This window comes from Penicillium antarcticum (assembly GCF_028974205.1).
Source record: "Penicillium antarcticum strain IBT 31339 chromosome Unknown utg000007l_segment0_segment0, whole genome shotgun sequence".
Classification (NCBI taxonomy): domain Eukaryota; kingdom Fungi; phylum Ascomycota; class Eurotiomycetes; order Eurotiales; family Aspergillaceae; genus Penicillium; species Penicillium antarcticum.
The window spans coordinates 301,703-322,286 of record NW_026695305.1 but is presented as its reverse complement, the minus strand read 5'-3'; the positions used below and the strand labels follow the sequence as shown (position 1 = coordinate 322,286).

Genomic DNA, 20,584 nt, shown 5'->3' with positions numbered 1-20,584 from the left:
CGCTAGCTAGCCTCGCCCTGACCAAGCACTGCCGTGGCACAAATCAGCGCACTTTCGTAGTCTTCCACCTTGGTCCGATGGTTCAGAAGCTCAATACAAAATTCTAGACACGCAGTGTCAATAGGCGCCAGTTGAAATAGCGAATTGCTATTGATGCGTCGATTCGCTATTGATTCGCTAGCGATTCGCTGACTATTATCATCTAAACCGGCCCTGTCGGAACTAGCACTGACTGGACTAGCTGGACTAGCTAGACTGGCTGGACTGGCTGGCGCGCTAAATCCTGGCTGGGCTAGTTTCCAAAGCGAATTCCACGCTAAACGCTGCCGTTTCGAAAACCGGTAATATGGACTGGCCTATTCGTGCGACGCCTGCGTACGTACGAAAAACATCAAGATTTGCTGCCACGGAATCGTATGTCTCTCGATGTTCTCGGCATCTATGTACGCTTGCAATGGCTGATGCGGCAATCGGTCCCGCTCCGTACGGACGGCCTCGGTGCGAATGGAATGGCTAGTTTTTGTACAAATCAACTAGCTGATTCGGGCTACTGTAGCCATCGAATCCCAAATAGCGGAAGCAGCTAATTCGGTCGGATCGGCCGATTCGGTATCGGGTGCTATGACGCTGTCTCGCAAGTCTTGGGGGTTGATTCCACGTAGATACACGGCCCACTGGGTCCGTCGAAGCCATGGATTCGCGTCGTCACGCTGACTAGCCTCGATCAACTGGGGCTGTTCTTGTTTTTCGATGAATGCTTGTTCGATCTGATCCAAAACCTGATCACTGAGTACGGTCGGTGCCGATTCGGCCTCGGGGACTAGACCTCTGCATAGCCCACAAATGGGCCCATACCCCCGGCCCAAAGCCCAGCCCACAGTGGGCTATGGGCCTAATATTCAAAGCCCAACCCAACCCACAGCCCATTAATGGGGGCCCATAAGGCCCCCATCAAAGCCCATTTCTACGCACAAATACAGTCTTGGCATGCATAAAGTAGCTGATTAATAGCTGTATTTTACGCAAGTTCCAGCCTGTATATTCAGTATCATTATATTATCACCATCAGAAGTACAACATTGTAGGAATTGAGTAGATATTATACTGAATTCAACATCATGATGCCAGATTTCATACAAAGTCACCCAAAAAGGATCCAATTTGACTATGAATTCATACTATTATAGCGTACTGAGTATCAGCATGAAGAGATATATATATTATCTAGATCAAACTAGGTGCATCTTTCTGTTGAAGTATAAAACCAAGTATCAAATTCATATTTTGTAGGTTTACATGATTGAATTTTATACTGACAGATAGCCCATCTCTCCTTCTTTATTTCTGCTTTTATAGATATGTGATTTTATAGCTCATCTCGAGGCAATAGAGGTTTAAAAATATATCTTGAGCCATCGGGTGAAATTTTTTGGATTATAATATTGCGAAATGGACCGGGAAATGGGCTGGGAATGGGCTATCTATGGGCTTTGGATGGGCTGAGCCCACTTAATATGCACGATGTAGTCAATCATATACGAGTATCATAATCATACGTTTCAATTCTGACTAGCACTATGATGAATCCTCTGTTTGTTGCATCAATTTGCTGTTTAATGCTACTATCAAGATTCAAGAAATGGCCTTTTGTAATGTATGACCTTGAAGCTATCCCCCTGAAAGCCTATATCCTTCCTACTATACATTTCTTACTATACATCTTCATCATTGAATCAATCTTCATTATTGAATCGTCAACTGATCATGTCGCAAAGCCAGCAAACCGAGTTTGGATCATCTCAGTTCGACCCATTTGAGCCTGACCTCGATACTATATCATTTACTACCTCTCATCAGGCATCCAGCAGCTACCACCGTAGTGGTTCATCGTTTCTTCAGCCGTCTGTTCCTTCGTCAATTGCCTTAGAAGCAGAACACTTTCAGTGCTTTCAACGAGTCGGTCCTGGTAGAATAGGCACTTATTTTCTTTTCGACGCCATGAATCACAGCAATTGGGTTGATTGGTGGTTACAGACCGACTATGGATCTACCAACACGATGATTCCATGGGACTCCCAGCATGGTGCTGCTTCGGAGACCTGGAAACAGTATGAACAAGTGGCGCATGTAGTTTCTGGGAGCCCGAAGGTGATGTGCAAGCGTTGCGGTCTTATCCTTGAGCATCCTTATGGCACTAAGAAACAAACTAGCAACGGTAAGAGTACTGAAAAGGTCAACCGTCATGGTACAACGACTATCACTCGTCATCTGGAAACTGCAGCTTGTAAAAAAGCTACAGGGGTACGGAAGCAAAAGGGGGTAATGAGAGGGTTTATTCAATCGGTATATACAGTCCTATCGTTTTTTCATACTACTTACTTATATCAATATCAATATAGGGTCATACCGAAGCGGAAGCATCTTTCTCGCAAGAAGACTGGAACGATCAACTCCTACAATTCATTACCATCAATCGACTCCCATTCCGACTTGTCGAAAACCCATCCTTTCGTCTCTTGATTTCGCAATCACAGTTAGCCCCAAGCCCTTTGGATATACCATGCGCTACTACAATTCAACGTAGGCTATCTCTTCGTGTCAAAGAGCGGCAAAAGAATATACTTAGGTTGCTACCGGAGCATGCAAGGATCTCAATTGCATTGGATTGTTGGACATCTCCATTTGGGCAAGCATTTATAGCCATTACTGGCTATTTTATCGATGCTGACTGGGTCTACCGCGAGGTGCTACTCGGTTTCAAACCCCTTCATGGAACACATTCCGGTGTGAACCTAAGTACAACTGTCATGCAGACGGTTACTCAGCATGAAATTGAGGACCGGATATTTGGATTGACCACTGATAATGCGTCGAATAATAAGACTCTGGTTGATACACTACAGCAATCTTTGCTACAACAATCTTTATCTAATGCACGGGATATCAACATCATCCGCATCCCCTGTCTTGCGCATGTGATCCAATTGAGTTTGAACCAGCTACTTGACCGTCTCAACGCAGTCCCTCAGAATGAGACTACAGAGACCAAATGGACTGAGCAACAAGTTACTCTCGCAAGGGCGAATACAAAAAAACGGGATATCTCGCATACTTTGAAAAGAATACGAGCACTTGCTGTATACATCCGCGCTAGTCCTCAGCGCCGAGATTCATTTATCGCACTTCAACCTTCAGGGCAAGGGATTATGCTTCTCCAAGATGTGAAGACTCGGTGGAATTCAACATATCTTATGCTCCGGCGAGCCAAGAGACTCCGTATCTTTATCATACAATTCTGTGATCAGTTCAATGAGCAAGACTTCGCACTAGATGATGATCAATGGCGTCAGATTGACTATCTTCTTTGTCTTACAAAGCCATTCTTTGATTACACACTTGCTCTCTCAAAGACACGAGATGTAACATCACATCTTGTCTTTGAGATCTATAATTTGCTTTTTGAGCATATTGAACGATCAAAAAGACAATTGAAACGAAAGCGGGTTGTATGGAAGCAGCAGATGCTTGCTTCACTCGATGCTAGCTGGTCAAAATTACGCGACTACTACAAGGAGACTGATAAAATGCGAGGGCATATCTATGCAGTTTGTACAATGCTGTCGCCGGATAATAGATTCCAATTCTTTCTTTCTGATGACTGGTCCGACGCTAAAGAGCTACGGGATCAGTATCGAGTAGCATTCCAGGATGCACTTACTCCGATCCAGGAACGTCTTGCTAGTGCTAAGGGCCCGCAAGAGTCTTCTACATCGACACCAAGATCAGTTCTTCACAATCTTGTTCGAAGCCAGAAATCTATCCCCAAGTCAAATCCGGTTGTTGATGAAATAACGCAGTATCTTGATGGCAGTAGGTTGATTCCTTCCGATCACTTATCTAATAGATACTAATGTTGATATAGATGTAACTGATTCGGAGCCGCTCTCATTCTGGAAAGAGAATGAATCTCGTTTCCCAGCTATCGCTTCACTTGCGCGGGATTATCTTGCAATCCCAGCAACAGGCGCTGGTGTGGAACGTCTGTTTAATACTGCACGCGATATCTGCCATTATCGCCGCGGCTCTTTGAAATCGGGCACCATCGAAGAGCTAATGCTATACCTCTGTACATCCAAGTTTGACCTTGATGTACAGGAAGCGGAGGAATTGAAGCAGTTCTTTACCTCTAATGAGATCGACGCATTGATGGAAGAGAAGGATGAGACGCCGGATGATGTTGAGATTGATGAGATTAGTGATACTGAAGAACAGGGTGATCTATCTGGGGATTTGATAGATATTGATAACTACAGTCTTGACGGAGATGATGATGATGCTGCTGCACCACAATTACCGAGTACTCATACTCAGCAGCGTACATCAGGGAGGAAGAGGATGCGAGTTGAGGATGATATGTATGAGCATTATTAATATAATTCAACCACCTAGCATCTATCACTTAATATCTTCTCAATCAATCATATAAGCTTATAAGAAGAAGAAGATGGTTCAAGTACGGCTTAGACAGTAATTAGAATACCCAAAAAAACCAGGGAAAAATGCATTACTTATACAGCTGCGATAAATTGGTATGTTTGTATTGTTTGGTGAATAATGGGGGCCCATTATGGGCCGAAATGGGCCCTGTGGGCTTTCACTCTGGGCCCATAACCCACCGATGGGCTCGAAGGATGGGCCCAAAGCCCAACCCATTCGTGGGTTGGGTTGGGTTGGGCTATGGGCTTTGTGGGCTATGCAGAGGTCTAATCAGAGACCTGCCCAACGAGCTTTTGCTGTGGATTGTGTCGTATTTGGACGGTAGTGCATTATTTGCCCTCGCAAAATCATGCAAAGACCTCGATTTTAGACTGCAGCCCAGCATCTGGAAATACAATATCAAATTTCAGAACAGCAATCTGTTGCACCTGGCCGTCAAATACGACAACGTTGGTCTTGCGGAGGTTTTGCTCCGGCACAACGCCAACATCAATGCATTTTACCGAGGCAAAACTCCTTTAATGAGGGCGCTGAAATTCTCTTCCGCTGCTGTGCGCGACCTCTTGCTCAATTGTCGAGATCTAGACATCAACATTCAAAATCAAGCGCGGGAGAGCGCCCTGTGGTATGCCATCCACTACGGAACTTTTTCCACCGTCAAGCGCGTTCTAGAACAACCCAACGTCCAGGTGGACATCAAGCACAAATACGGCCGAACGGCGCTCCACCTAGCAGTCTTCGCAGGCCGAATAGGGCTCGTGCATCTGCTACTTTCTAGAGGCAGCGACCCTGATCTACAGGATGATTCGGGCCACTCGCCATGGGACTGGGCATGTCGCTTCAATAGACCCGTGATGGAAATGATTTTTTCAAACGATCCGATGGCCGAGGTGTTTCTTGGTACCCAATCATCACAGGAGGCTGAGCTACCTCTTCACCATGCAGTATCCTATGGGTCGGTAGATGTTGTCAAACGGCTTCTCGGACAAAAGGGCCTGAGTTTGGACATCCAGAACCGGAATGGTTATACGCCGCTCCACCTCGCCATTCGAAACAAGCGCCTGGAAATGGTCAATTTGCTCCTAAGTCACCCCCGTGCCAACGTGAACTGCAAAGACAAAAATGGCAATACGCCACTTTGGCTGTCGACTTACTCGTCATGCGACGAGATAACCGAAAGGCTGTTGGCCGAGAAAGACATCAACGTCAATTTTGTTGGAGGCCGCGGGAGATTCGAGACGCTGTCTACATCTCTCCACCACGCCGCGGCCAGGTTGGATACCGTGCTCCTACGACGGCTGCTTGCGGTGCCAGGGATCAGTCTGAATCTCTGTGTTGGAGGCCACTCTCCATTCTCCGTGGCCGCATATCACGGACGCATGAGCACGGTTGCTTGTCTGTTAAGTGTGCAGGGCGTGGAGATCAATGGAATGGATGTAATAGATCCGCCCATTTGTCGAGCGGTTGCACATGGCCATCTCGATGTGGTAAGACTCTTGGTGCAGCAAGACGCACGTCTTAACATCAATGAAAGCACGATCGCAACTCACGACACTGCTCTCTGCATTGCCGCCGCTTGTGGTGAATTGGAGATGGTTCAGGCACTACTAAGCCATAATCGGATTGATGTGAACCTCAGGAATCAATGTTCTGAGGATCCATTGATGTTGGCGGTCAGGGGCGGGCATTCCTCGATTGTTAATGCACTTGTGGTCAATCCGAGACTGACATACTTCAGTTTGGCAAAATCCCTGCATCTAACAAGGAACGATTGCATCCAGAGGGCCATTGGAAGCAGAATGGAAGATGCCAACACTCCGCAAAGATTGCTGAAGCGGTCTCCGGGGAGAAGGTTTGGTGGTCTGGAAGAGCTGGCGACATCTACTTCGGGTAGCTGTCGTGATGCAATGCGGGACGGCCGAGTTAATCGACACTTTCTCCGCTAGCTACACTGCCCACATTGTCACTGGATCCGTAGTTTTTTGTTTATAATATATTGGGGTAATAAAAGCGATACTAGAACATGCGGGATTATTCGCAGAACATTCCACGAAGGCTATGCTATTCCAGATGTAAGCTACTTTCCATGCGGTAATTATCTCTCAATTACAATGTTGTCATATTATTGCCAATTTGGAAAAGTAAGACCTAGGGCGATCATGAATATGCAACCCTTCACCCTTCTCTTGCGTAATCCAAGAACCCTGGTACATGTAGATTGAGTCTGGACGGGTGGTTCCAATCATCAAGTACGCAAGTCAGTCGACCCCGAGATGATTCCAGTGCCTGCTCAAAAAAGCGCAGCCGAGACAGCTGCTTGTCGTGGCGCAGCTGAAGTCCATCCCTCTCTTTAGTCAGGTGTCTGCTAGCCTCCTTCAAGATCCGATTGCTCTGCTCTAGGTTCTGGCCATCGATGTGTTTGGACACGCACGAATCCCATAGGCGTCGATAGAGCCCGACAAGTCGAGCCGCGGGAAAGGAGATTTGGGATCGTCGCGTTCGAGGTCTTCTAGCACTTTTAAAATAGGTCGAAAAGGCTCGATCGCCCACGTATGTCTTATTTCTGCTTCCTGTTGCGAGGGGAGAGCTGTAATGGTCAGCAAGAGCATTCGAAGCTGAGCCGCCATACTTACCAGTGGAGAGACATGATCAGAAGCCTCCCGCGAATTCTCTTTTTCAGAAATGATTGGCAATGCACTGGGCTGTTGTTCTCCTTCTTTTCCCTGGTCTGGCGTGCTGTTAGGGGTATCCATCTTGATCGCACGGGAACGAGTATCTGGGCAATAGCATGTCCACTAATTCTTGGAGGCTTTTATAGACTAGAAGACATCGGTGGCTAGGTACTCGGTCTCATTTTCACCATGAAAGTCAATCAGCGTAGTCAGCTTTTCAATCTCAGCACTCTGTTAGCAGTCCGTTTAATGATGGTGCTGGTAATCAGACTCGTGGTGTTGATGGTTGGTGAAAATGCCTCATATTAGCGGCTTACTGGTGATGAACGGTCCAAAAGATATATATTCAATCACAACGCATTTTCCACAATCGTTGAGCTCAGAAACCCCAAACGTAAATAGAGTAAATCTAGAGGACAGAAAAAGAAAATCGAAAAAAGGATATCTATCTCAACCATGATCACAGGTTCAAAAGTTGACTCCCGTCAGCAAGGACGGCCAAGCTTCAACGGGTTGACGGGTTGAAGTACCCGTGCCCACGCGACCGCGGCCTGACGCTTTCCGCAGCCTAGAGGGACAGAACCATACACAGCGCAGACAATCAACACTCGAGCGAGGCCAGAAAAATTCCATGTTTTAGACGAGAATGATTGCCTCAGTATTAGGACCGTAGATTCAACAGTGAGCCAACGTTTCTTAACCGACTCACTTTGACTCCTTCTCAACATGACTCTAGCATTTCTTTTCTCCATGGGCATCTGACATGACACCAAAAATTTCGCTGCAAATAGTTGCGGTAGAACAAAGGCTTGAATTGCAACAGACCTCACTTAGGATAGTGTCGTGTTCTTGAACGTTTGGTCCATAATAGAGCACGTATGCGACGGGAGCCGAGAAACCTATAAATTCACCCTCTCCCCCCAGCAATTTTTTCTACAACACTGTCACTTGCTGCGCAAAGTCGAGCAGGCCTTCGGTTCGAGGCACCTGATAAGTTCTTCCCTTTGACCTACTGGATTTCCACTGTACTGACGTCTATAGATACAATGTGGACGGACAAGCTGCAAAGTTCTTGTGAGAGACGAGAAATTATCACCCCCAAGTCTACAATGCATCCATGCCAGGCGACCAATCTACAAGATCGTCAAAGTATCTATGCGAACATTTTGTCCACCAAATTAGTGGATTCACCGTGCCCCCTCTGAATGAATTGATGCAAAAAACCGAATTCATACAGTCGTAGATCTCAGCGCGACTCGTCCGAAACTGGACTGACTTCACAGACGATGCGAAAGAACTGGAACCGTGCATTCTGGCCAATATACACCAGCGTAGAAACCGTGTAACACTTTCCCGTGTCTTTTTTGACCTTCAGTACCTGTGAGTCATCTGCCCGATGCACAAGCTAATAATGGACAAGAAATCGTTGACAGCGCACCAGAGTGAGTCGAAACCAGCACTCTGTCAGTGCTCCGAGCAGGGTCATGGCTTACACGCCATTTCTGGCCCTGTCACTTCAAACCATGCAACATGTCCTATGTCAAATACCGCAGACTAAGGCCGCGGGCCAATAGCAGGATGCATAAGCTCCAGATGTTCGTTGCCCACGATGTGGTGAGTGGAATATCGCGCCTCCTGCTGCGCCGGTTTCGATTTTTGCCAAGTCTGTGCCCGAAAATACAAACACCACTGACATCTCCATGCCCTCGTAGGAGCAGCTCATCGCCAACCGCTCAAGGTCTCGTGGCGAGTTACCTATTCCCGCCGACTCAGATGAGACCAAGGGGGCGGGCGACCATCGCGTCTTTCCCCTTCTCACCGCCTTCACACACGACTTGAGTGCCTCAGCCTCTCGTCGCGTATGGGAAGCGGTCTCCATTTACGACTGTATAAGTTCTGGTCGCACGTGAATTCGGCGCTCGCCTTTGCTCTCTTGTGAACTTGCCCGGTGCATTCAGCGCGGTTTCTTGAAGCGACAGCCGGAGAGTGCGACGAACCTGGATACAACATGGCATATTGGTAACTGCATTGCAGGACAGAATTGGCAGTGATCTAGTTGGTAAGCTGGTATGATGACGATCCTAATTGACCATCTGTCTCAACCCTACACTCGGGGAATTCTTCATGAAAGACGTAAAGCACGACACCTCGTCCAACTGGATCAACACTTGCTGACTCGGGTCTCACCACAAGAAGACACCCTCAGATTCCCATCACTCGAATGCAAGCGAGCAAATCTCTTATCTACTCGAACTCCCCTGCACCAACACCATCGCATGCTCTGTTTCTTCCTTATGACTACCGGTGGCATCGACGAGTCTCTCCCTCGACCTTCTAGTCGATTTGGTTCATCAGGTCATGCGTTGTTATGTCTACCTAATTCAAGACCCAATGGAGCGCGTAGTAGCGTCTGTTTCTCGTCATTTGAACACCCTCATAGGATAGCCTACTTGCCGGCTTGGATCCCCGGAGTCCAGTGGGTGACCATCGTTGTCCTCTGATGGCGTCTAGCGTCTTTCGAGCCTGAAAATCTGAAGACACCGGGAGGAGCCGATGTGTAGTCTTGCTAGAGCCGTATTTTCGTACACGGCGAGGTTGTTCTTCGAGTCTGCTTGCAAAGAGAATGTAAGGCGAGTCCCGTCATCTCTAGCCGAATCAACTAACAATAGCCATGCCAGCTTCGAATCGATGGACGAAACCGAGGACGGCCAAACGAAAGAGAGGACCCATGGCCCAAGAACCCCGTCTGATAGAGTCCCTTGATCCCTCTTCCTCTCCGCGTTGCTCAGCTTATCGACATATTCGAGCGAGCGGGAACCACTCGGACATACACGGAGCTGCATGCTATCAGGATTGTTTGCTTTTCCCTGTTAGACAGAAGCTTGGTGATTTCATTCCTAAGCCTGTGTTTTTCTATCCAAGCCCGAGCACTACGTGCAAAGCCCATACACCTTGAATGTCAGAGCAGCTGGAGGTCAGTCAAGCCATCCAGTATCCTTTGTCCATTGAGAACCTGTCTAACATAACGCAATTGGAGGGGAAGCAGGTCTTGCCAGCAAATCGACTTCTCTACCTCCCGAGCTCACTGTGCTCTGACCATCTATGATGTATTTCTCCGCGCCCAAGGCGATATCTGGCATATGACTGTTGAGCAATTCACCGTGAAGGTGGGTTTGATGTCTGTAACAGCATCACAAGAGCCCTCGGGTTGTAGGACCTCTGAATGTCCCGTACAGCCTATACGAATTATCTGCCCCAATAAGCGCTCATGTTACATTTGCTTGGGGAGGATTTGAGTGGATGCCTGCTAGGGTCACACGTGGGTGAGAACACCCCCGTACAAATTACCAGGTCCCGAGCGGTGATCGTGGAGAGTGTCTTTACCAGTTCTGATTTCAGATGGCTCGTTGGGCCCCGATCAGAAATCAATCATGCTATATCAGCAGCGGAGCATGATTTATCGCATGTAGTGGGGAATAAGCCTCACTGAAGGTAACGACCGTTTCTTCGTCGCTGTAGTGGACTTCTACGAGAGATTGGTTGGATTTACTGGCGGGATATTATTCACAAAGTTGCGACGGCTCCTACATGTAGAAGGAGCGGATCAGATATTCCCGAGCCAAAGCTACCAATGACATGTTAACCTCGAGAGAACGAAACTCTCACTCTCGTAGTCGCTCTATGATGTAGGCATTCTAGTGTAGAATAGGTTCGAGTGACTAGCAATAGTCATTTCAAGCAATTTTTTTCGCGACGCAAGAAACTGAGCCTATCGCATAATCATCTTGGATTGAATCCGTGATTCGGATTTACGAAATACATCACATGGCTCTACACTTCCTAGTTCTGATCTTGAGTGTACAGTATATTGTGTGATCAGAGTTGCACAATTCTTGAATTAGATCATCTCAATTGAGTTGGAAGCCGTAGTCAAGACGTGTCAAACAGGGATCAAAATTGCTTTGCAGGATCAAAAAAAAAAAGCAATTAAAGTTTCTATGATGTGGGGGACATGGCAAGAGACCGCGTTGCCTCTGTGAGACGGTGGCCACCCCCCTTCACCGCCCGACCATTCACCACATCAACATCAAACACCAACATCAAACATCAACATCAACATCAAACATCAACATCAAACATCAACATCAAACATCAACATCAAACATCAACATCAACATCAACATCAACATCAACATCAAACATCAACATCAAACACCAACATCAAACATCAATATCAACATCAACATCAACATCAACATCAAACATCAAACATCAACATCAAACACCAACATCAAACATCAACATCAACATCAACATCAACATCAAACACCAACATCAAACATCAACGCGCATCAACACATCAACTCTCAGCTCTCAACACATCAAAACACCAACACATCAACACTCTCACCAATTCTCACCAACATGTTTGCCCTACGCCTGAATGAAGGGTGTCAATTTCACTACGCGAAAGGACTATCGGACCGCAAACTATCAGTGCAGAACATTTGGGAACCTCCCCTTTGATAAAAATGACACTTTCGTTGTTATATAATGTTGGCCATTGAATTTGGGACGATCTATCTAGGGCTCATTCTATCTGTCCAATGATGATCCTTCGGAAAAAGAAACAGACTATGAGGAGGTTGGGCAGGTCTTTGCTTCTTCGAATACTGTTGAATATCGAATACTGGTCTCTAACACCACGAAGAGGTGCCTGCACATTGCTAGAGGGCTTGTTAACGCAGCAATCCCCTGCAGAGCACGTTTGTTGACGCAGAGACCATCCTGCGAGGCACACTTGTTGACGCAGAGCCCATCCTGCGAAGCACACTTGATCACGCAGAGCCCATCCTGCGAGGCACACTTGATCACGCAGAGCCCATCCTGCGAGGCACACTTGATCACGCAGAGCCCATCCTGCGAAGCACACTTGTTGACGCAGAGCCCATCCTGCGAGGCACACTTGATCACGCAGAGCCCATCCTGCGAAGCACACTTGTTGACGCAGAGCCCATCCTGCGAGGCACACTTGATCACGCAGAGCCCATCCTGCGAGGCACACTTGATCACGCAGAGCCCATCCTGCGAGGCACACTTGATCACGCAGAGCCCATCCTGCGGAGACTCTTGTTGTCGCAGATGTCCCTGCGGAGACTCTTGGTGTCGCAGATGTCCCTGCGAGGCGCTTTGTTGACGCAGGACCTAGGCTGCGGAGAACTTGGTAATGCAGCGGTCTCCTGCAGAGAACTTGTTAACGCAGCGGTCTCCTGCGGGTCTCACTTGTCATCACAGCGCCCCCCTGCGAGGTAGTCTTGTTGACGCAGCACCTCCCTGCGAGGATTATTGTTGACGCAGACCTATCCTGCGGGGTAGTCTTGTTTTCGCAGCACCCCCCTGCGAGGATTATTGTTGACGCAGACCTATCCTGCGAGGTAGTCTTGTTTTCGCAGCACCTCCCTGCGAGGATTATTGTTGACGCAGACCTATCCTGCGGGGTAGTCTTGGTTTCGCAGCACCTCCCTGCGAGGATTATTGTTGACGCAGACCTATCCTGCGGGGTAGTCTTGGTTTCGCAGCACCCCCCTGCGAGGATTGTTGTTTACGCAGACCTATCCTGCGGGGTAGTCTTGGTTTCGCAGCACCTCCCTGCGAGGATTATTGTTGACGCAGACCTATCCTGCGGGGTAGTCTTGGTTTCGCAGCACCCCCCTGCGAGGATTGTTGTTTACGCAGACCTATCCTGCGGGGTAGTCTTGTTTTCGCAGCACCTCCCTGCGAGGATTGTTGTTCACGCAGACCTATCCTGCGAAGCACATTCTTACATCGCTGGGCTCGTGGCAGCGACAGCCGTGGTCACGGAAGCTCTCGAGCCCGCAGGCAAGAGAGGGACACTCCGATGCATCAAAGTGTGAGGACTGAAGTCCTGAGTTTTTTTGGGCCGGGAATCCGGCCTCTTTTTATAATTTTTCGGTCAAGTTTCTACCAAGGAACCATTGCGCCGGGGGTAGCGAGAATCACTGTCCTTTGATTGGCGTTGGAACAAGTTGAACGACGTTGAAACGGTGTTTGGAGAATTGGTGGCCTACAGACTCAAGTTTTGACCCGGATTTATTCCTCTCAAAAACTTGCGTTGAGTATGGTAAATCACTTTCATCAACTGTTGAAAGAAAGCAACGCCGCAGAAATGTGATTCCTACATATTGTTGAGTTTGCAATTAAATCGCTCAACGCGGTGACACTCTACATCTGTCTGCGATTTGGCACCAGTGCGACCCTGCTTCCGCAGGATATGGTACTTTTTTCCTCGTAAAGACTCAACGCTTCGATGCACCTGGTATTCTTCATAATATGCGTCGGAGAGAGCTTTCCACGACAGCTCCGGATGGGCATCCAACCATGGAAGAAGGTTTTTCTCCTCCCATTCTGGCCAGCCGCATGCGTTACGTGGGGACATGGTTATGCTTGGGTAGTTGGCAGAAGTGGTCAGAACAGGTGAAGAAAATTGCAGAAAGTGAACTTGAAGATGTAGGGTTGTTGAGTTTAAAAGATTGAAGTGTGGCAGATAAAATCGACTTCTGTATGTTTATGAGATTTGACCCAAACAAGCTCTCATTTTTTGATGCAATGTGTTTCGTTGACAATCAATAACCCTCAATCTTTGATGCAATGTATATCGTTGAGAATCAACAACGTTGAACGCGGCCACAAGAGTCCGTTCTTGTTGACAATTTCCCGTTGTTTCACCAATTGTTGAATTCTATTGTCTGATCCGCCTCTTAGTGAGTCATTGTTAAAAACATGTGCAGATTCAGAAATAGATATCTACGGGTAGAAAGTAGGAATGAAAAATGCGTGCACTTGCGATCCCCTCCTCAATTGCGAGCAAGCAAACAGTCAATCCTGATCCCGTGATACAACATGCTATAAAACCCGAGCGCCTTCTCCTATCACAGAAAACCAGAACTAGGACCACTCCTCACCCCAGCGTAACTCAGACAGTATGGGCGGAATTCGAAAAGTCTCGCACACTCCTCGAAAACAGAACTTTCGAAGCCGATTGCAACGTGCATTGTCCTTGTCGTCTTCTGAGTCTGAGGATACTGGTAGTCCATCCAGATCCGCTACAGGCGATACCACAGAGGACGATTCATCCTTTCAGGAGGAACACGACTGTGTCGACCAGGACAATAGCACCTCGGCCGATGAGAGTGAGCAACAAGCTGTACGACAGCGGAAGTCTGTGTTTGGACACCAAATGGGCTTGGAACCACGCGGGCAGACTCAGCTTTCCGGAGATGGCAATTCGGTTGCTCTGGAATGCCTGACGGAGTAAGTACAATCCTATCAAGCACATAATCATGATTGGCCTGCTAACAACATCTAAACTAGATAACCGGATGCGGTCAGTTGTGGTCCATCTTGAGTGACAATGTAAAGCGCTAACTGTCTCCGCAGGTCTATTGAGCGCTCATCGCAGGGCCAAGCAACCTGGAATGAAACCATTCGCAACGATCTGGCCGATATTTTTGGTCGATTGGCACTCGTCGAAAGTGAGATCCAAAAGGGGACACGGCCCGGTTCAAACAAAGCTACAGAGGGCCAGAAGATCGGATGATCCCTGCGTCGGCAGCAGTGATGCGACTGGAGGTTTACTTGGATGCCGAACCATGTATATCAGACCAAGATCAGTCTGTATTGGTTTTGAGGTATGATCACCAGCTCAACCAACAGAATATCAACACGGTCATCATCGATGCTGGATAAGACGGTCACTGGACAAGGTCGATAGACTCACTGCCAAGCTGATGCCATGGCGAGCGATGTATCGTTCGTTGTTTCATTGGGGTCTTCGTATCTCGCCTATGCTTCCCTTAGCTGTGCAGACGGAAAACTATGACTGGTATATGAACTGTGCCGAGGTAGCTCTCCTGAATCGATGGGCTATAGTCGCGAGCCACTATATGTTGCCGAGTAGATTAAATATTTGATTAGTTCTATCATTGCAGCTGATTTGTATTGCCTGGCCCACTAAGCTTGTACTCGGTCTGTATGAATGAGGAAATTCCCGTGAAGGCTAAAAATACAGTAGTGCTCAAGAATCATACACCATGTAACAAACGATCAAAGATTGGTTGCGCCTATTGAGGTGCGACCCTTAGCGGTCGATACTCGCACAGTAGTGCCACATCTATCGACTTGCGATATCCCACTTAACGAGAAACTGCTATTTGTGGTTGAATAGTACGGCAAGCTTTGGCTGAACGCCGAGAGGAAATAATGACTATAATGCGCAATAGAAGCGTGGGTTTCTGCGCGAAACCCAGAGCCCAGATATTAGCAATATTTAGATCGGTCAATTAGAGTCCGTTTCCTTTACGACATGGGGAGACCACGTGAGTAACAAATCCGTAGGCCAGCGAAATAAGGTCTTTTCTCTCATCTAAAGCGTATCTGAGCGTCTCGGCCTTGAGCGGTGTGATGCTGAGTACTGTATCGACGCACAGGTGCTTGCGCGTGCTCAAGTTACGAAAGCACGCAGCCTCCCCTTGGGGGCGATTAACAGAATTTACAACACTCACGATTTGGCACGGGACCTATATAATCCGAAGATAGAAAAATGATTCTTCAAGAACTATCTCCTCGTCGACCACTTTGCAAAGGCCGTCTTCTGCAGGACATTGGGGACCTACTCGGACCAACGCACCTTAATTTTCAGACAAAAGGTTCATCTCAGTCGGTGGTAGGTAGTTCATGTTGAGTACCAAGCGGAACATTGTCATTGTTCGATTGGGAGATGCTGGGGAGCATATCGTGGCCAAGAGTACCCGCGCCGCCCTGATCGGGCCATTCTGCCTGGATCATTCCGGAGCCTGGCAAATAGGATGCCAGTCGTCTGTTCTGGAAGGCGTCGATCGTGCTCCAGAATCGAGTGGTCGCGGAAACCAGCTCTGCGTGTGCCTGATCCAACACTAGCTGTATATCATTCCACGGGACCTGATCTTGCAGTGCGGTGTTGGTGGATTCCAGCTGCTGTTGCAATTGGCAAATCTCCCGCTGAAGCTTCTGCTGCTCGGCTAATGCAGCATCCCTTGCCGTAACTGCGATTTGCAATTCCTAACTCTTCTGCGCTTTCTCGGTTTTGATCTGGTCCAGCAACTGAGAAAGATCGTGGTTCTCTCCATCTCTCTCCTCAAGTACCTCTTGAAACTCCTCCTCAATATTGCTCATCACCCGAAGACACTTTCTATGCGTTGCTTTGTCATTTTTTCTTTTGGGCTTCTTCGTAATCGAGGATGTGTAGCATAGTCAGTAAAGAGTACATTCAAATAAAAGGCGTGCCACCGGGGCGGTTCTGGGCATAGCGAAGTACGAGCAAACAAGGTGAGCATTGGCGTACCAAACTTCTGTGTGATCTAGTCACCGGCTTGCGGGAATTTCGTTCATCCTTGGATTTAGAGCCAGTAGAACAAACGGAATAAGACGAGGGTGCAACACGCCGCTGTGCTCCGTCAGACCTGCGGTCTGCGTCGCCCTGAGGAGGCTTGGGATTCTTTGCCATCTGCGAACTTTTCTTTCCCTAAATAAACAGTGGTTCAACGATGTGTAGAAAGGTTGAGAGAAGTATCAGCAGTGACCTTCCGAGAAGCCGGCATTATATAGGAATAGGGAGCGTAAGATCTGAAACAGAGTAGGGGTGCTCTCACTCCTACCAAGCAGCTGCGTCGGGACCAGGATCGCGAACTCAAAAGATTGAGGACTACTTTACATACCGGGCCCCATGGAGCGTTAGCGCGAGCGCACTAAATATCTGCCGTTCGATTGTAGGGGATGCGAGCAAATGGTCCGCACAAATCTGTACATTGATGCGGTATAACGCTGTTGAGGCATAATAGAGTCCAATCGGCCTCAAATAATATCCCATGTTGAGATTTGGACCCTTGCTCCTGATCTCTCAGGCGTGGATCTCATTGTCAGTACTGAAACTGCCATCATGGTCTACTCAGTGGACTCTATGAAGGAGGTCCATTTATGAGCTCGGTAAGATCATGTAAATATAGGGGACCGGTAATTCAACACCCCTTTGCGTAACTTAACGTAATTCACTACCGAGCTGGACACACTACCGACCTCAGTGCCAAGGGCAGACCGCCCTGTAATTCTGCCACACATTCTTACCTACTTGTGAACATCGGGATTCTCAAAACATGAACCCTCACTTTTGTTCCTGTCACGCCTGTCTACCAGAACGAAACACAATTTGTGATCTTTGATCTATTCACCATGCGCGGCGAAGTACGTGCTATCCTGTTGCTGTTCAATGTCAGCCGTGGTGATCGTTGATCGTTCAGCCCTCACCCGTTCTATCCCAATCTTGAACCGCAAAATGCACGATCTTATCTCGCGGTGTGGCACTCGATACTGCTGCATTCAAGACTAACCAAACCCCTTTTATGATGGACATTGGTGTGCTGATCGACTAGATCTGTCATCTTCACCTCGGCCAGGCTGGTACCCAGTTGGGTAACGCTGCGTGGGAGCTGTAAGTCTTACTGCTTTGTGATCTATTCGTCAATGGTTGACCGCTCAATGATGATGCAGTTACCTGCACGAACACGGCTTGTTGCCCGATGGTAAGAGAGATCCCGATGTCACCGAGGACATCAGCCAGAGCAGCTCTTATGAGACCCTTTTCACCGAGACCGGAAACGGCAAATACGTCCCTCGTTCTATCTTTGTCGACCTTGACCCTTCGGTGTGTAGCATGCGAACAGAGAATTGCAACATATTTGGACTAACATATTGCCGGTAATATAGCCTATCGACGAGATACGCACTGGTACCTACCGCCATCTGTTCCACCCCGAGCAACTGATAAGCGGAAAAGAGGACGCCGCCAACAACTGCATGACCCCCGATGCTGGAAGACATCTGATCAAACAAGCTGATATTTAATAGATGCTCGTGGCCACTATACCATCGGCAAGGCGCTCGTGGAGAGCATTGTTGACCGAATCCGCCGTGTGGTCGGTGTGTACCCCAATACTCTCTTGATTCTTGACCTCTAAGCTCATTTGATTACAGATAACTGCTCTTCCCTTCAGGGATTCTTGATATTTCGCTCTATCGGCGGTGGGACTGGCTCTGGGTTCGGTGCCCTGCTGCTGGAGCGGCTTTCTGCCGAGTACGGGAAGAAGTCGAAGCTAGAGTTTGCGGTCTACCCGTCTCCTCTCGTGGCAACGGCCGTGGTGGAACCATACAATGCTGTCTTATCCACTCATAGCTCTATTGTAAACTCCGAATGCAATTTTCTCGTTGACAACGAGGCTATTTTCGATATTTGTAAGCGCAACCTTGACATCCCTTGCCCTGGATATGATCACCTCAACCGTCTCATCGCCCAGGTTGTTAGCTCTGTCACGGCTAGCTTGCGTTTCAATGGTGCCCTCAACGTCGACTTAAACGAGTTTCAGACCAACCTCGTGCCGTTTCCACGTGTTCACTACCCTCTTATTTCATATGCTCCTGTCATCTCCAGGAAACGCAGTGGCCACGAGAGCTTCAAAGTCAAGGACCTCACCTTTCAGTGTACATGCTTCCGTATCTCTAAATGTCTTCATACTAAATTTTTTGTTAGGTTTTGAACCTAACAACCAGATGGTTGTTTGCAATCCTCACAATGGCAAGTACATGGCGGTAGCTCTTCTATACCGAGGCGATGTTATACCTTATGACTGCACCCAGGCTGTAGCTGAGGTCAAGGCCAAGGCGTCTTTCAACCTAGTTGAGTGGTGTCCAACCGGTTTCAAGCTCGGCATCAATTACCAGAAGCCTGTAAGTGTACTCGATAGCGAGCTTGCTTCCGTCGACCGCTCAGTCACTATGCTCTCTAACTCCACCTCTATCGCCGAGGCCTTTGGTCGTCTCGATCACAAGTTTGACCTTATGTACACCAAACGTGCTTTCGTCCACTGGTATGTGGGCGAGGGTATGGAGGAAGGCGAATTCTCCGAGGCTCGCGAGAACTTGGCGGCTCTGGAGCAGGATTACAAGGAGGTCGCCGATGATACTGTCGGCTTAGACCGGGACATGGATCTCGAGTACTGATTGGACCTGTTTTCTTATTGAATGACTTTTTTTAGAATCTGCAGCAGATTGTGGTTGTTTTAGTGGGTCGACTTCAAAACGATATCACCAGGCGCTAGCGTCTTTTCAGCCCTGCTTGGAATATCTGTCACTATGGTGGAGTCTCACTGAATACGGACACAGTCAGGCCCGATTTCACGCTTTGCATCGTCGCGGCCAGGGCTTTCTTATCTAGAAGAAGATGGTTTGCGGATGAGTGTCCCGGTATTTGAGACTGTTCTGGTTCTTGCACTCTAGCAGTCCAATCCGCGCCATAATAGATGTCTAATCAACGGCAATTTATCCGCCTGCTAGGATAGTAAAGCTGTCTTCCATAAAAAATGTCATAATATAAGGTTTCGTCAATGTGTTTTTGTCCAAGTTCGATCTAGTCAAATACTTCGTTTCGCCATCAGAACACTCTGTCGATGGCACGTAGTCGCCGCAATTGTGACCACTATTAATGATGGCGGATTGCAAAACCAAGCGCGAAGAAGTAGCATCGTTCCCGATCACTCTGGGATTGGCCTGACAGCCGATGGCTGAGACTCGTCGAATTCAGTCTTTTAGAACGGCGAGCCGGTCATGCCAGAAGTTGTATTGACTGATCTGTCTGACCGCCGAGCCACCTCCTGGTACGTTTCCTTCGAGCTCATCGGGCCCATTCTGAGTCTTGTATTATTTTATGGTCTCCTTTTTGGTTTGTAGGAAGTTAAGGGCTAATTTTGCCAACGGATAATCCACCTTGCCATTGCCTCAGTCGGTTGATTGCTGAGGAGACGGATGGCTCCACCAAACTTCTTTCTGGGTGCTGCAAGGCAGACTGGCCCATCCGCTTGGATAGTTATAATTCTGCACATATTTGTGAGCTCGAGCATGAGCACTTTTGTTTCCGTTTCTTCTGATTCCGACCGTTGTTAATGCGAACAGGATTGTAGTGGAAATTCCAGTAGTGGTCAAAGGGAAGAACTTATCAAGTGCTCGACTTTGCGTAGTGAAGTGATTGAATTGTAGAGCAAATTGCCGACGGTAGAGGGCGTGTTTATAAACTTCTCGGCTTCTGTCACTTACAAGCTTGGTAGGAAATGTTGAGGGACACCTATCCTACTTGAGGCCTGTAGAACACCGAAAACAGTCATTATGCTGTGACGATTGTACCCACCCTTCTACCACGATCACACGGGCTTACAACGACCGTCGGTGGCTGGCCAAATATGCTCAAGTCCGCAAAGGTCATGAACATGAATACTTGGGATCTAAACCTCAACGCCGTGAGGCTTGATCAACTC

The 20,584-nt window shown here is 48.0% G+C and overlaps 9 protein-coding genes across 9 annotated transcripts; 5 read left to right on the top strand and 4 right to left on the bottom strand.

Moving 5' to 3' along the window:
• Positions 1-1,998: 1,998 nt before the first annotated feature.
• On the top strand, positions 1,999-4,431 carry N7508_007365 (hAT family dimerization domain-containing protein; the record flags this gene model as incomplete). The annotated part of the gene is made up of 4 exons (XM_058465429.1): positions 1,999-2,301; positions 2,400-2,533; positions 2,585-3,870; positions 3,923-4,431. 4 exons carry the CDS (start codon positions 1,999-2,001, stop codon positions 4,429-4,431), a joined length of 2,232 nt encoding a protein of 743 aa, XP_058317831.1.
• A 587-nt stretch (positions 4,432-5,018) lies between these two features.
• N7508_007364 (ankyrin repeat domain-containing protein) lies at positions 5,019-6,443 on the top strand (the record flags this gene model as incomplete). The annotated part of the gene is made up of 1 exon (XM_058465428.1): positions 5,019-6,443. The coding sequence occupies one exon, from the start codon at positions 5,019-5,021 to the stop codon at positions 6,441-6,443; it is 1,425 nt and encodes a 474-aa protein (XP_058317830.1).
• Positions 6,444-7,054: 611 nt separating this feature from the next.
• N7508_007363 (uncharacterized protein) lies at positions 7,055-7,250 on the bottom strand (the record flags this gene model as incomplete). The annotated part of the gene is made up of 2 exons (XM_058465427.1): positions 7,055-7,084; positions 7,131-7,250. 2 exons carry the CDS (start codon positions 7,248-7,250, stop codon positions 7,055-7,057), a joined length of 150 nt encoding a protein of 49 aa, XP_058317829.1.
• A 1,449-nt stretch (positions 7,251-8,699) lies between these two features.
• N7508_007362 (uncharacterized protein) lies at positions 8,700-9,079 on the top strand (the record flags this gene model as incomplete). Its single annotated transcript, XM_058465426.1, has 2 exons — positions 8,700-8,783; positions 8,882-9,079. 2 exons carry the CDS (start codon positions 8,700-8,702, stop codon positions 9,077-9,079), a joined length of 282 nt encoding a protein of 93 aa, XP_058317828.1.
• A 2,725-nt stretch (positions 9,080-11,804) lies between these two features.
• N7508_007361 (uncharacterized protein) lies at positions 11,805-13,074 on the bottom strand (the record flags this gene model as incomplete). Its single annotated transcript, XM_058465425.1, is given in 4 exon segments — positions 11,805-12,374; positions 12,463-12,755; positions 12,845-12,975; positions 12,995-13,074. 4 exon segments carry the CDS (start codon positions 13,072-13,074, stop codon positions 11,805-11,807), a joined length of 1,074 nt encoding a protein of 357 aa, XP_058317827.1.
• Positions 13,075-13,365: 291 nt separating this feature from the next.
• N7508_007360 (uncharacterized protein) lies at positions 13,366-13,626 on the bottom strand (the record flags this gene model as incomplete). The annotated part of the gene is made up of 1 exon (XM_058465424.1): positions 13,366-13,626. The coding sequence occupies one exon, from the start codon at positions 13,624-13,626 to the stop codon at positions 13,366-13,368; it is 261 nt and encodes an 86-aa protein (XP_058317826.1).
• A 546-nt stretch (positions 13,627-14,172) lies between these two features.
• N7508_007359 (uncharacterized protein) lies at positions 14,173-14,787 on the top strand (the record flags this gene model as incomplete). The annotated part of the gene is made up of 2 exons (XM_058465423.1): positions 14,173-14,501; positions 14,628-14,787. The coding sequence occupies 2 exons, from the start codon at positions 14,173-14,175 to the stop codon at positions 14,785-14,787; spliced, it is 489 nt and encodes a 162-aa protein (XP_058317825.1).
• Positions 14,788-15,902: 1,115 nt separating this feature from the next.
• On the bottom strand, positions 15,903-16,400 carry N7508_007358 (uncharacterized protein; the record flags this gene model as incomplete). Its single annotated transcript, XM_058465422.1, has 2 exons — positions 15,903-16,246; positions 16,292-16,400. The coding sequence occupies 2 exons, from the start codon at positions 16,398-16,400 to the stop codon at positions 15,903-15,905; spliced, it is 453 nt and encodes a 150-aa protein (XP_058317824.1).
• A 1,053-nt stretch (positions 16,401-17,453) lies between these two features.
• On the top strand, positions 17,454-19,277 carry N7508_007357 (tubulin alpha chain; the record flags this gene model as incomplete). Its single annotated transcript, XM_058465421.1, has 7 exons — positions 17,454-17,465; positions 17,654-17,712; positions 17,772-17,925; positions 17,988-18,075; positions 18,129-18,200; positions 18,255-18,758; positions 18,808-19,277. The coding sequence occupies 7 exons, from the start codon at positions 17,454-17,456 to the stop codon at positions 19,275-19,277; spliced, it is 1,359 nt and encodes a 452-aa protein (XP_058317823.1).
• Between the last annotated feature and the right edge of the window lie 1,307 nt (positions 19,278-20,584).